We start from the raw sequence: 15,215 nt of genomic DNA, 5'->3' as shown, positions 1-15,215 counted from the left end.
TGTTTAAGCAAGCAACCGGAACGATGATCCTGCTGGTATACGTTGGATCAATAGTGATCTAATCGGCTTTACATATAAAATGAAGAATACAAAACATAATAAAAGAAAACAAATGGAAACGATTAATATGTTTCTTCGCGGATGTTCAGACCATTAGGATCAATTGTTCTGCCTTTTTGAATTAAAAAGCTTCCCTGGCCTTGCGGATAGAGTCTCGGTTAGAAACGATTTTTTCGAAAAAACCGAGACTCTATCCGCAAGGCCAGGGAAGCTTTTTTAATTCAAAAAGGCAGAACAATTGATCCTAATGGTCTGAACATCCGCGAAGAAACATATTAATCGTTTCCATTTGTTTTCTTTTATTATGTTCTTTTATCATGTTATTTTATTTTACCGTATGCTTATCTTCAATTTACACTATCAATTACTTTTGCGTATTTCCGGTATTAGGTAAATATCGGCTACATAAAAACACGCACCAATGTAAAATCTTCCATTGTACCTGAAGAAGGCTGGTTTGGTCAGCCGAAATATAGTACACCTTCAAAAAATCATTCTACGTTGTGTCGGTTTTTGCTTTTGTATTCTTCAACTAGAAGGCGGCCAAAATGTTTTCATGACATTGTTCTTTTCGTGGGTCATCGGCATGCTATAAATGACATTTTCCTCGTTATTTATATATTTATTTATGTTTTAGCCTGTACAACGAGAGCTAACAGAAATAAGAGTTAAAAATTGTTCTACCTTCTACTTGTTGCAGGTCTTTCTTTTCCGCGGTATGTATTTTCCGTGCTTCTTGAATTTTTTGTCCGCCTGGACTTTGCATTTAGTGCACCAGTTTTTCCCAGGTTTGTAGTTTAGAAAAGATTTTCCCACCTGGTCAGAGACCTGGAACAGGCGGTTTGGGATCGGTATTTTGGTCAGCTATGCCCCCATGACGATGGACATGAACATCGTTTGTCGTTTCGATTCATCTCGCTCCTGTGCTTCAGACAAATCCAGGACCCGGAAGGAATCCCCACAGTCCTTACCAAAATTTTTCCAGCTCATCTGAGTAAAGCCGAATCACTGCAATTGTTTTTTTCTTCTCCCATTTTTCCTTCTTTTACACACCGTTTGTCGTCCGTTTCCGGCGTCACGCATCGTATGATTAATAAAAACAGATAAAAATATACTACGTCGTCGGCTCGTAACATGACACGGGTTTTCAAATCTTATAAACTTTTTTGGTAAAGCTCAAAACAAAATGGTAAATCAACAGAATGCCGGTAACTTAGTAAACTTTGTGTCTGAAAAGTCTTAAGTTTTCATTTTACCTGCTTTCTTTTCCTTTTACAGATTTCCATGAACTTTTCAATTTTTTTCGTAAATTTTGCGTGACACCGGTTGTTTCCCATGTTTTCCTTCAAATTTTTGCGCGGGAAATTGGCGCGCGGCTGCCAAAATATGTACCCATTTACGCATGCCCAACGTTTGACCGCTGTGTTGACGACGACGGAGTTGCCCAACATGGCGCCATACTCCAAATAATAGGTTGACAACACAGCGGTCAAACGTCTGCGCATGTGCGAGCAATGGAGCAACTAAAAGGCGGCCAAAATATTTTCATGACATTGTTCTTTTCGTGGGTCATCGGCATCCTATAAATGACATTTTCCTCGTTATTTATATATTTGTTTATGTTTTAGCCAGTACAACGAGAGCTAACAGAAATAACTTGAGAGTTAAAAATTGTTCTACCTTCTGCTTGTTGCAGGTCTTTCTTTTCCGCGGTATGTATTTTCCGTGCTTCTTGAATTTTTTGTCCGCCTGGACTTTGCATTTAGTGCACCAGTTTTTCCCAGGTTTGTAGTTTAGAAAAGATTTTCCCACCTGGTCAAAGACCAGGTACTGGCGGTTTGGGATCGGTATTTTGGTCAGCTATGCCCCCATGACGATGGACATGAACATCGTTTGTCGTTTCGATTCATCTCGCTCCTGTGCTTCAGACAAATCAAGGATCCGGATGGAATCCCCACAGTCCTTGCCAAAATTTTTCCAGCTCATCTGAGCGAAGCCGAATCACTGCAATTGTCTTTTTCTTCTCCCATTTTTCCTTCTTTTACACATCGTTTGTCGTCCTTTTCCGGCGTCACGCATCGTATGATTAATAAAAACAAATAAAAATATACTACGCCTTCGGCTCGTAGCATGACACGGCTTTTAAGACTTGTAAACTTTTTTGGTAAAGCTCAAAACAAAATGGTAAATCAACAGAATACCGGTAACTTAATAAACTTTGTGTCTGAAAAGTCTTAAGTTTTCCTTTTACCTGCTTTCTTTTCCTTTTACAGATTTCTATGAACTTTTTAATTTTTTTTCGTAAATTTTGCGTGACACCGGTTGTTTCCCATGTTTTCCTTTAAATTTTTGCGCGGGAAATTGGCGCGCGGCTGCCAAAAAATGTATACTGCCCGAAATGCCATTATTATTATTATTATTATTATTATTATCATTATTATTATTATTATTATTATTATTATTATTATTATTACCAATTTGCGTATGCCCGACGTTTGACCGCTGTGTTTAGGTTGACAGACATGCAGCCTTGGTTTACCGTGTACTTCCTTGATATTGGACATCCACGTTATGATCAATTGACACCTGTCAAAACAAGGTATCCGCTGAAGTTGATCGCTGACCAAGTGCTTGTTATCGATTGGATCGCGGGCTCATATTAGGTTAACTTGTTAGAAACAAGGCAGGATTGTTCGGAAGCCGGTTAACGCTAACCCAGGATTAAAAGTTAACCAAATTATAACTTTTTCTTCTATACAAATGTTTTTTGCTGTTTTGTTTTGTGTATAGGGTGATTATTAAAACTCAAAACAGAAGGCCAAACAATATACAAAACTCAAATCAAAATTCTACCTTTTTCTGGGTTAGCTTGATTGGGCTTTGAACAACCCGGCCCAGGCGCTACGCTTTTAAGCTGGCCTGAATCTATATATTACGTAGCCTTACATAAAGTACTAACCGTAAGGTCAGTATTTTATCTTTTACTTCACAGACTTCGCGCGGACAGAGAGGCAAGGACACTCACTTGCACGGTTTAATGTGACAGGGACGGGTTTACTGTGAATTTTTTTAAGAAACAAAAACTCAGAATCATTCAGAGGAATCTGGAATGGCGGAGCCATATGACTATTTTTTCAAAATATTGCTTTTAGGCAATTCAGGAGTTGGGAAAACCAGAGTGCTGCGCAGATTCTGCCCGCCCCTTGGCGTTCCAGCTATAGGTTTGTTTAAACTTTTGATCACTTTTTTGATCCCATTTTTGTTTGCAAAATAAGGTGTTACACATTAGATGCTATTCTTATTCAGTAAGATGCAAATAATTTGCCATGCTTGCCTGTACATTTCAGTATTATTTCTGTAATAAAGATTATCATTTTAGCTGTAGATGTACAGTTTCTTGCATGCAATTTGTATAGGCAATTTTAAGCTAGCTTAAATTTCGATTTCGAGTGCGATTTGGAATACATAAGTACAAGAACATTTTTCAAAGACTAAAAACAAAATTGCAAGACCCTGTAGTGTACATGTAGTTTGTAGCCTTCGAAAGATTCACGAGTGTTTATTCGTTCATTTGCTTTCGAGTGCTTATTTGTTAAATTAATAGAAGCTTAAGCTTACATCCATATTTCTAATTTTAACTTTTGCACTCAATGTGTTCTCTGCCAATCTGTGAGCATGCTAGATTTTTTGTCATCACTTTGTTCACTCTTTGACAGTGATATGACAAAAATCCATGATCAATAACACTAGTGACAGATGTAAGAAAAACTAATGGCAATTTGTTAAACTGCTTGATAAGTTGTAATTTGTGGAGAATGGAGGAGGGAGGATTACATGCATATGTGTATAGAGAATGGAAGATGCAGATCATTCCTCTGGTGCCAGACAAGTTAGAAGGTCCCACCACTTGTCTGGTCTTTTTTGGGATCCTGATTGATACCACCTGCATGGATACTTTCCTACCTGCTGAGAAACTTGAGGAGCTACTGGGTGAACTTCAGTCATGGTCTTACTCCGAAAAATGTAGGCAAACTCAACTTTGCTTACCGCATTATTCCTGCTGGCTGCATATTCCTTTGTTACCTTATTGACTTAAGCACTACAGCAAGGATGCCCCATCATCAGATCACAATGAATGTGGAAGCTCACCAGGATGTTGCACAGTGGTTAAAGTTCCTTCCTGCTTGGACTGGCCGCACAACAATACTGATACTCACTGGTCTAGATCACCAGGCCTGGAACTCTTCACAGATGCAGGGGTTGAAATGTTCCCAGACTGTTTACCTGTGCCTAGTGACAGGCAGAACATTTTTTCACCTGTCTCCACCAACATCCAATTGGAAAAATATTATTTACGAATGCTGAGTGGCTAGTTTTATGAGCATTGTTTGCTTCATGTGAGCGGACATTGTCTACATTCTCTGCATTCTCCATATTGTGAACTGAAATACTGAATTCATTCACCCTTGATCGGCGAAGAAACGCAGAAGAATAAAGCAAGCCACATTTGCTGTCATGGTCATGTGCACTGCAAAGATTTCATATCCTGCTTTTATTGACTACCATGTGAGAAGTGCATGAGTGAGCCCACAGGCGGCCCAAGCTCTCAATGTTATCCTTTTTTTTTTTCCTTTTCATGCGAACGTTCAGGCTAACGTGACATATGGCATGTACTATAACATAACGACCGAATTTGACCACGCGAAACATGACTCCCGCCTTGCAGTATATGGAGGTGTTGTGTTACAATGGTTTGAATTTATAAAGGTTTGTATGGGAATGCAAGGGCTTTGCTTGAAAAGCCAATTATTCTTATATTTTGTGAATAAAATCTACTTACCCTGTTGCTGTGTTGTATTCTTTGTTGTTTGCCATCTCCTCGGGCCGATCTAACGCAATTTCGGCGATTTATCGTTCTGTGGGTTTCCACTACTAAAAGAAAGACAAGGCCGGACACTGATTTCCGGAGTGCCCGCTGCTCGAAGTGAATAAATCCACTGAAAATAACCCTGCCGGCTCAATTCCTCCGTAGACTCAAAGAAGAAATGTTGAAGTTCCATGTCAGTTCACTCGCTACGCGATTCCGTCCACAACACCTTCGCAACGATACATTTATTTCGAGATTGCTTTGCTCGCAAACTCGAAAACAGCCGCGTCACAAAAGTTAGGACACTTTCGCGGTGTTGGGTAACCATAATTAGCCCGACCGAGGGTAGTCAGCAACGATTTGTCAACGGTCAAACCAAAATGTTCCCCGGGTACTCTCGTGCTTTAGTTGTCAAACCCATAAAGGGAGTGCCCGGTTACCCGGGGAGCATTTTGGTTTGACCGTTGACAAATCGTTGCTGACTACCCTCGGTCGGGCTAATTATGGTTACCCAACACCGCGAAAGTGTCCTAACTTTTGTGACGCGGCTGTTTTCGAGTTTGCGAGCGAAGCAGTCTCGAAATAAATGTATCGTTGCGAAGGTGTTGTGGACGGAATCACGTAGCGAGTGAACTGACATGGAACTTCAACATTTCTTCTTCGAGTCTACGGAGGAATTGAGCCGGCAGGGTTATTTTCAGTGGATTTATTCGCTTCGAGCGGCGGGCACTCCGGAAATCAGTGTCTGGCCTTGTCTTTCTTTTAGTAGTGGAAACCCACAGAACGATAAATCGCGTTAGATCGGCCCGAGGAGATGGCAAACAACAAAGAATACAACACAGTAACAGGGTAAGTAGATTTTATTCACAAAATATAAGAATAATTGGCTTTTCAAGCAAAGCCCTTGCATTCCCATACAAACCTTTATAAATTCAAACCGTTGTAACACAACACTTCCATATACTGCAAGGCGGGAGTCATGTTTCGCGTGGTCAAATTCGGTCATTATGTAATAGTACATGCCATATGTCACGTTAGCCTGAACGTTCGCATAAAAAGGAAAAAAAAAAAGGATAACATTGAGAGCTTGGGCCGCCTGTGGTGAGCTCAACTGTGGGTGAAAAATGGATGAAATTATTATTTAAGTCAATAAATTACGAATTACTAAGGATCATCTTGCGTGTCGCCAGCAACAGGCATCAGTATTTTTTACCTGTCACTTCCTAAAATTACCTGAAATCAACAGGTAGACAGGTAACATTTTGACCCTTGCAGATGCGTCTGGCACTCTCGGTTATGGTATTTACTATGCCTGTCACTGGATTGCTGATACCTGGCCTCTCCTACAGGACTGCTCCATCCAGTGGAAAGAACTATACCCCAGTGCTCTTGCATGTTACTTTTGGGATCACTTGTGGTCTGGGAGAAACTTATCTTCGAATGTGATAACCAGCTGGTGGTGGATATTTGGGCCTCTGGCACATCCTGTGACCCTCTTACCATGCACCTTGTTTGCTCCATTTTTTTCAGTGCTGCGTCCCACAATTTTCAACCTCTTGTCTCCCACATTACCGGTAGTGACAACTCCATTGCTGATTGCTTATCCTGTCTGCAGTTGGCAAAGTTCTGTCAACTAGTTCCATTACCAAATCAGCAGTGACCCTCTGGAACATAGATTAGCCTTTCTGCAGTCTCAAGCCATTGCCACCTTCACCTGCCGCACATACTTGGCCGGTATTTGCAAGTGCACCACATTCTACACCTCCAAATGGTGGCAAAGCTTCCCTGCCACTGAGACCACTCTTCGATATTTTGCTGGCTACCTGGCTGATCAAGTCAGTTAAATATACAACTATAAAATTGTACATGGCGCGGATTCATTTTGCGTACATTGAGAACAGTTTGATGGACCCCTTTCAGGAGGCTCCGTTACTTCACTTACTCTTGCATGGCATCCTTGTGCACCTCAGTCAATCAGATGTTTCCTTTACATCCGATGGCTGCACAACTCTACAATTAATTGAACTCCCCCAATACAGACCCTTATGGTCAAGGCTGCTCCCTTTTGTTCATGCTGTCTGGACACTTGGTCTGTGCAGTACGACCATTTGCAAGTACTTGTCTCCCTATCCATCCATCAATGCAATACTACTCTATGTTGTCAAGTCTGGTCTCTACCTGACAAGTAAGCAAATGTTACATCCATCCTCTGCCTCCTTTTCCAGTGTCTGGATGTTCCAATGGAACTCTATATGTCTCATAGTGACAGGAATGGGGCAGCTCTGACGGCAGTAGAGGTGGACACTGGCCTAGCAAATGCTTTACACCCTACATCACAATCCCACTGTCCATTCTGCATTCTGCATTCTGTCCTAGTCTGCTAGCCACTGCTAGCACCACAGGACAGAGCATCTGGAACCCGCAGGAAGGACATTGCACTTCTCCAACTACTTGACTTTATATCATCTTAAAAAGGCAGTATTTGGGCGTTAATTTGGGTGTACACCTGCCACTTACCGGAACACATAGCAGGCTGGGTGGCACCCTTAACCCACCTCAGCTTTTAGTTACTACGTGACACACTCGTTGGTTCATCCCCTGGTATCATCGCTATCACCAGGTGTGGTATGCGCCACACTTGTTGGCTAATCCATTATGTGTGGGGTGTGTTGCTGCCACCCCTATTACCTTTACTTTGCAGGGTGTGTTGCTGCCATCCCTGTTAATTTTTATTCCCAGAGAGAACCCAACAACCTTAGTCCCATTTACAGTTGACATGTGTAGTTTCTTGTGTTCCTACTTAACAAGTGAAGAAAGCTGTTAACAACTCATAGTGTTTTTAAACATTCAAATATTCCATTCATGTGTTGGTGTTATTTCAGTCAGCGTTGGGCTGTCAAAGGGTTGTCCTCACTCTAACACTATCATGCAAAAGACATTGCTTTAAGTGCACAGAACTGCTCTTTATTTAGCTTGAAAACATAAACTGCATACCCCACGTCACTTTCTTTGACGTAACTGACAAGAATACATGGTAAGCATTGTGTAATTGATACAAAGTTATCTATTATCAGGCCTTTATCTAAAGTTGCGAGTCCCTTTGTTCGCATAGCACAAACTTGCCGTGAACTGAGCTTGTACATGTATATTTTATATTATCTGTGTCGATTTTCCCATTTCACCGTTCCCCTATTTAGTAAGGCTGAACTACAGGCTTGGGTGCACACCTGCTATTTAGCAGTACTCATTATAGGCTGGGTGGTCAACCCTTACCCCACCTTAGCTTTTAATTACTAGGCGGGAGTAGCATGCACCACAGTAGCTGGCTCATCCTCTAGTATTATCACTATCACCAGGTGTGACATGTGCCACACATGTTGGCTCATCCATTACGTGCGGGGTGTGTTGCTGCCACCCCTATCAGTACCTTTACTTTGCAGGGTGTGTTGCTGCTCCCCCTATTAGTATGTTAACTTTACAGGGTGTGTTGCTGCAACCCCTATTTTATTCCCAGGGAGCATCCAACAACCTTAGTACCATTTACTGCCAGACAATTGTGTAGTTTCTTGTGTTCCTACTTATCAGGTGAAGAAAGTTGTTTAAGTCTTGAACTGTGTAAAATGATTATGATTGTTGTTTATCGTGGTAGGATACAGTAAAAAGAGTATATTATTATTTTGCCTCACGAGGTAGTCTCTTGAGATGGAAACTGTGACGTTTCGACTTCTTTCTGCCTGTTTTCAAAAGGCGATGACCGATGAAGTTGACTGATTTTACCGTACTAGCAGTTAAATCACAAAGGTGGACTGTGATTGGTGCATTTCTATCCTCCATTGTTCCATTGTTCCAGTGTAAAGTTGTTCCATCAGGGATAATGTATTGGGGAGAAACATATTAAGACTGATTATACTTATGCACAAATTTGTGCACCCTTTTATATACATAATACCCAATTAAAAGTTTTGCAAAGTGTATACTTGGTCTTAATAATCTATTAACAAGAGAGATTTTTTGCTTGTGCTAGTGATGATAGTTAAAAATACAAAATTTGGTCTGTAATGAGGTTCAAAAAATAGATCCAACATGCATGTGGATTAAAATAGTTGTTCCAGAATCTACACATTATGCAATACATTTGGAAAATGTTAATGATATTTAAATATTTGCACATCAACAATGGTGATATCTTAGACATGTTGTGTGATGTTTCGACATATCTAGAGACAAAGTGGTACAGATTCTGACCTGGTTCAATGAAATTATGTCACTTGAATCTATTAATAGCAAAACAAGCCTTGATGATCATAACCACCAAATACCTTGAGGGTTTCACTGTAATGTATATTGTATGACAAGAATGAGGGTATTGCCATATTTGGTTTCCTCACTCAGGCCCCTCCTAGCTATTCTACAACAGCCACTCTTGGGCAGAATTAGCTGGCCATTGTAAAGAAGTGGCCATATGTAGTGACCTTTCAATCACTTCTGACAGTAAAGTGTATGGATTGGTGCATGGTTTAAGAACAAAAAGTTATGTCTATTATGGTGAGGTGGTAGCTGTTAGAGGTGTCTAGAATGTCATTTTACCACTATTTTTGCTTGTCTGTCAGTGTAAGTAAACATATAAACAAAGATGACATGGTTATTTGTTGATTATCACATTATATGTAGCATCATTAATCTGTCATCTTGGATTTCACTATTTTTCACAAAGTCAGAAAATAATAAACCATTTATGGATGAGGTTGCTCTGCAAGACACTGACAAATCATGATGTCATGTGATAAGCGAGTTCAATAATCTTCATCCTCCACATTGTAGTTTGATAAAATGTTACAAAAGCATCACATTTTGAAAATGAATCTACTTGCAAACTGTATGCTTTTTTCCCTACTACATGTAGTTTTTGCCCGTTGCAAAGTGAAAATATCAGTTGCGTAAATTATTTTATCATTTCAAGTTAACACTAATAGAGATCTTTTGTTTTTTGGTTTTCAGGATTGCAATGGCTTGGTGAAAAGATAATAGAATTAGATGGAAAGAAGATAAATCTTAAGATTTGGTCAGCGGGAATCAGGTGATTGTATAAATTATATGTGGCTAAATATAATTTAGGCAAAGTTAGACTCGAACCATACCAATGTAGCCAGCAGTTTCTCCTTTGACAGTATGTGATCTGAGGGGCAGCCCTCAGGGGATTTGCAGGGCCCTTGTGCTTCACCACACTACATGTACAGTTCTGTTAGCTGATTTTTGCAGATCACTTGCAGTGTGTGTTAGCGAATCTTTGCAGATTCTTGCTTCCCATACCATGTCGCCCTTTTCTGTCCAGCTCCCATCCTGTTGTAAATTAGGAGAATCAAAACATATCCTAGTCATTTAGTTGTGCAATACTTAGGTGTTTCCTTGTTTTTAAATAATCTGTTATTAGTCTTGTTCATCTTGCTCACCTCTTTTGACAACTTAATTATGCAACCCATGTGCACTTATGCCGTTTGACATTTCATGACCTACGACATAGCCAGCATAAAAGGGTTCACAATTTCACTGGAAGTTAGCCCGTTTTTTAGTGCAAATTTCCATTTGCTCATTGGCTCAGAAGTCTCGGAAGACACTAAATGCAAGTCAAATTTAAATGACATTTTGGGTCCTTGTTTTTGAAAGTATAATACTAATGCATTAATTACATGACAAAAATTAAGGTTTTACATTTCTTTCCTGCTTGCCGCCCTCTTTCCTTTTCCTGCCATTTCCCCTCCCACCTCCTGTACCCCTCCCACTCGTTATTCTCCTGGGCTGCTGCCCACCCCCTGCCCCACCCCCCACAACAGGAACTGATGGAGGTGAATCCATGACCTTTGGCACACTGCATGGATCTTCTGCCATAGAGCTATGTTGAATATAGGAGATGTATGGGAGGTTAAGTCCATACAGCCTCCTGACAAATACCCTGCGACAAAATGTTGAGATTAGTATTTGTGATTGATGGTAGGCAATTATATATATTATGACCCCACCCCTTAACTCCCCAGACGTGGATCCAGAGGAACAGTTGAGAGGACTGCAACCCCACTTTGAGCAACATTTTTTGTTATTTGTTTGACTCATCACAAGTAAAAGTATTAGAATTAAATTGTCTTATATTTAGCTGTTTTATTTCCACCAATTGACTGATTGTCAAGTTAGGAAAACATAAATGTACATTTTGCCACTGCATGCTTTTTTTTTTGGGGGGGGGGGGGTTTCTGGTTCAGGAATAACTAAAGGCAAACTACAGATTTTATATCATGCCATCACAAACGCTTTTCAAATGTCAGGAATGCTGGAAATGGCGTTTTAAACTGCAAAGATTGGAAAACATTTCTGGGCGCTGACAAATGGCCCCCCACCCCCCGAGAAACTCACACCTGTGGTGCTCAGCATCCACACCGATAGTGTTGAACGTTATTAAGGTGTGCAACCCCCCTTTCAGGAATTCCTGGATCTACCACTGCTCCCCTGTCCCAATGCTGTGTCATATATATTATCATAGTAAATGGTTTGAACCCAGGAGTATCAGTGTACATAGCACTACGAGACTCATGAGGATCTGAAATCATGGACCCCTGCCGATGTTCTACGGTTGAACCGTAGAACATCGGCAGGGGTCCTGGTTTATTCGACACGTAGCTTAACAGCGGGAATGAAATTCCTTGACGCCTCTTCGCAAGAGACGTGTTAAGAAATCAATTTAATCAGACCGCGATCTGACAACAGAAACACGAACCCGTCAAGTTGATCGAATGAATACAGGCTCAGAAACAAGGGCACAAACAGACATTTTCATTTTTCTTATTTATCTGCAAAGACAAAACACAGAGATTATTCAGCGGATAAATTGAAAAACCTGCCGCTTCAGATGCCGGTAAATGTATTTGTTAATAGAGGACGCTTCTTCGCCGTAAACAAAACAACACGGTGTCCTTGGGCATCGCAGGAATTAAATTCGGTGTTCAATTAATGTTTGATTGGTCAGGAGTGAGTTTTTTGCAATCGCTTCTTTCCATTCAAAACAACTCGCAAAATATGGCACACAAACCGCTCGAAATAAAGTAAGAACAAGAATTTCAACAGGTATTTTTACTATTCACAAATTTAAACAATAGCCTTTAAATCTGGCCGGAACTCTGGATAGACTGATCACTTAATGGACATTACAAACCTTTCTAAAGCGGTAAATACTGCTCCTACGGCTCAGTCCCCTTTTACCAGTTAAGATCTCTGGTGCGAAGATTTGTACGGAGTTTCTTAGTTTCGACAGCAAGAGATTTTCGTTTGGAGAAGTGACGAAATCATAAGTTTGGCTCTACTTGTTCTTAGATCTATGTGACATGTCCCCTTTGTTAAAAGGAATCTAAAATAAGGAAGTCATTAGGGAAACATTTCGACACAAAGCAACCTGGAAATTATACACCAAGCAGAACTGAGTTTTCGTTACCAAATAAAACAGCTCCGAAAGTTCATCGTCGCCTTCTAAAAGAGCGTGATCTGCAGTATTTGGAACGGCTGACAGAAATAGCGGAGGGAATCGGCTTTACGCACAGTGCCAATGCTCCCGGTAAGTACTTTTAAGTACTTAAATTGTGCCGCAAATTTTTAGAAAATTGCCGCACAATGAGTTGACACCATCACGTTCTAATTACCAGGGCCGAGAAATGTAGAACTTTTAAATTATCCTGGCAAAGAGACAGTCAACATGGTCAAGCGCGAGGTGAGCAAAAAGCGCGACTTGCGTGTGATGATATAAGAAAAAAGAGAAACTGTGAAGCCTCGTATCCCCTTTAAGTGGCTTGCACTCGAACGAGAAAAGGGTCGTCTCCTCAACTGTGCGGTCGTGCTGCCCTGGAAGCTACAAAGAAAAAGAAAACTACAAAGCAAGCCTCTCTTCACTCTCTGAAATAATAATTGGTGAGAAGGGCAAGGTAGAGAAACTTGGGAGTGTTGCGAACTAATAAATTATGGTGTCCCGTGTTGGACACCTTCACTTATGGATACTAACTGTGGGACTCTATGTTGGAAAAGTACATCGTCAGACAGCATAAAAGATATTTAAGGGACTAATGGTACACTAATCTCTCAGTTCCCTGGATTTTTCTTCTGCTCAGCTCAGATAAATCACATTTAATAATGACAACTGTATTTCATTATTCCAGGCAAACTATTAAGATTTAAATCCTCAAAATTATGCATGAAAGTATAATTTAATGAGCTTGACTGTTAGTTCCCAATGAAACACCCGGAGAATAAATTCTCACAGAACTACAGCCTAAAGAGGCTAAGCTGCTCTGCTGCTTCAGGGATTAAGCCAAACAATGTCATTTGGGTGTCAATACAATTAAGATTTAAAACCTCAAAATTATGCATGAGAGTATATTTAAATAAGCTTGACTGTTAGTTCCCAAAGAAACACCCGGAGAATGAATTCTCACAGAACCTCAGCCTGAAGAGGCTAAGCTGCTCTGCTGCTTCAGAGATTGAGCCAAACAATATCATTTGGGTGTCAATAAAATAATTTAGGATTTAAATCCTCAAAAGCATTAAAATATATTAAAAAGAGCTTGACTGTTAGTTCCCAATGAAACACCTGGAGAATAAATTCTCACAGAACCACAGCCTAAAGAGGCTAAGCTGCTCTGCTGCTTCAGGGATTGAGCCAAACAATATCATTTGGGTGTCAGTACAATTACTGTAAGATTTAAATCTTCAACTTTATGCATGAAAGTATATTTAAATGAGCTTGACTCTTAGTTCCCAATGAAACACCCGGAGAATAAATTCTCACAGAACCACAGCCTAAAGAGGCTAAGCTGCTCTGCTGCTTCAGGGATTAAGCTAAACAATATTGTTTTGGTATCGAAGCAATTAAGATTTAAATCACTGATCAAAAATTATGTATTAATGTTTAATTTCAGTAAGCCTGACATTTTCTTCCCAATGAAACACCCGGAGAATGAATTCTCACAGAACCACAGCCTAAAGAGGCTAAGCTGCTCTGCTGCTTCAGGGATTAAGCCAAAACAATATCATTTAGGTGTCAACACAATTAAAATTTAAATCCTCAAAATTATGCATGAAAGTATATTTAAATAAGCTTGACGGTTAGTTCCATATGAAACATCCGGAGAATAAATTCTCACAGAACCACAGCCTAGAGAGGCTAAGCTGCTCTCTTGCTTCAGGGATGAGGCTTAACAATATTTGGTGCCAAATCAAAATTAAATTCTCAAGTTTAGTAATATTTTAATAATAAATTAGTAATCAATTAGTAATAAAATGAACATTTAAAATATTTTTAAGTGTATCTAGTGGTCAAAATTCAATAGATGTGTAACCTTGAATAGGCAGGGCAAAAAAAAATGCTTAATTTAGCCATTACGTAGTGTTTGAAACTACACTCACTGTAACACTTGTGTTTTAGTGACAATGACAACAATAGACTTACTCGCTGTGATGCAATGATGAGGACTTACACTCACTTCATTTTTAGCCGAGGATCGATCCTAGGACCATTTAGCATTTTTCGAACTCTTTCAAGGCTTCCAACGGTTGTTTAACCAGACTTGCTTCGACATTGCAGAGCTTGAACACGCTTTATATTTTCTGGTGAAGGTGGCGGCGTCTCGAGCAAGTGGGCGGAAAACTCACCAGTTCCCGCCATTTCATCGATTGGAAGGGAATTTATCAAAGTTTGATTGTTTTGAACTCCACTGAAACGATCATTCATCGCCTTGTAGATTTTTACCGTCGAATTGGGTTAGCAAGAATGCCAGAACTAGTGGAAACCGACCGTATACCTTTTCCTTTCCGAGCCAAAACATCGAGGTCCATCGACCTTGGCGCCAAATGTGATCGATTTCGTAAGGTCGGTGCAAACTTCAACAATACCATGGATAAACTGTTCTTGCTACGGTAGTTATAGTATTCGGTCTGTAAGACAATTCACTCGAAATTGCGTCCGGTTTGCGTAGCATCCGAACACTCGTGAATACGGATAATAGTTCACATACGACCATTCTCTCCGGCGCTCAATCTTAAATATTATTATCGCTGTCATAATAATTAACCATTCGCAATGCATGACTATTTCTTGTCTGGTCTTCTTCTTTTACTCTTGCGGTGAGATGCGTGACAGGTCGATTACCGCAAACTACACAGCGATGACAGAATTTTCGATCTCGTAACACAACCCACCGGAAATTAGAACCCATACCCTGCTGCGAATTTCAGAATCGCATGAATCTCGTCATGC

General features: G+C 40.3%; 1 protein-coding gene across 4 annotated transcripts in view; it reads left to right on the top strand.

Moving 5' to 3' along the window:
• The first annotated feature begins 2,721 nt into the window (after window positions 1-2,721).
• The window catches only part of LOC145479286 (uncharacterized), a 35,882-nt gene continuing 23,388 nt past the window's right edge, over window positions 2,722-15,215 (top strand). The window contains exons 1-3 of one of the 4 annotated variants that reach the window (XM_081457608.1): window positions 3,050-3,071; window positions 3,213-3,281; window positions 9,926-10,004. Coding sequence is in view for 2 of the 4 variants with exons in the window: in XM_081457606.1 (XP_081313732.1) it covers window positions 3,170-3,281; window positions 9,926-10,004 (191 nt within the window). In the remaining 2 variants the exon portion in view is untranslated. Of the gene's footprint in view, window positions 3,282-9,925; window positions 10,005-15,215 lie in introns of those variants that run through there. The other 3 variants (XM_081457606.1, XM_081457605.1, XM_081457607.1) reach the window with 3 other exon arrangements.

The sequence above is a fragment of the Orbicella franksi genome, chromosome 2 (assembly GCF_964199315.1).
Source record: "Orbicella franksi chromosome 2, jaOrbFran1.1, whole genome shotgun sequence".
Classification (NCBI taxonomy): domain Eukaryota; kingdom Metazoa; phylum Cnidaria; class Anthozoa; order Scleractinia; family Merulinidae; genus Orbicella; species Orbicella franksi.
This window is presented reverse-complemented; position numbering and strand designations above follow the sequence as displayed.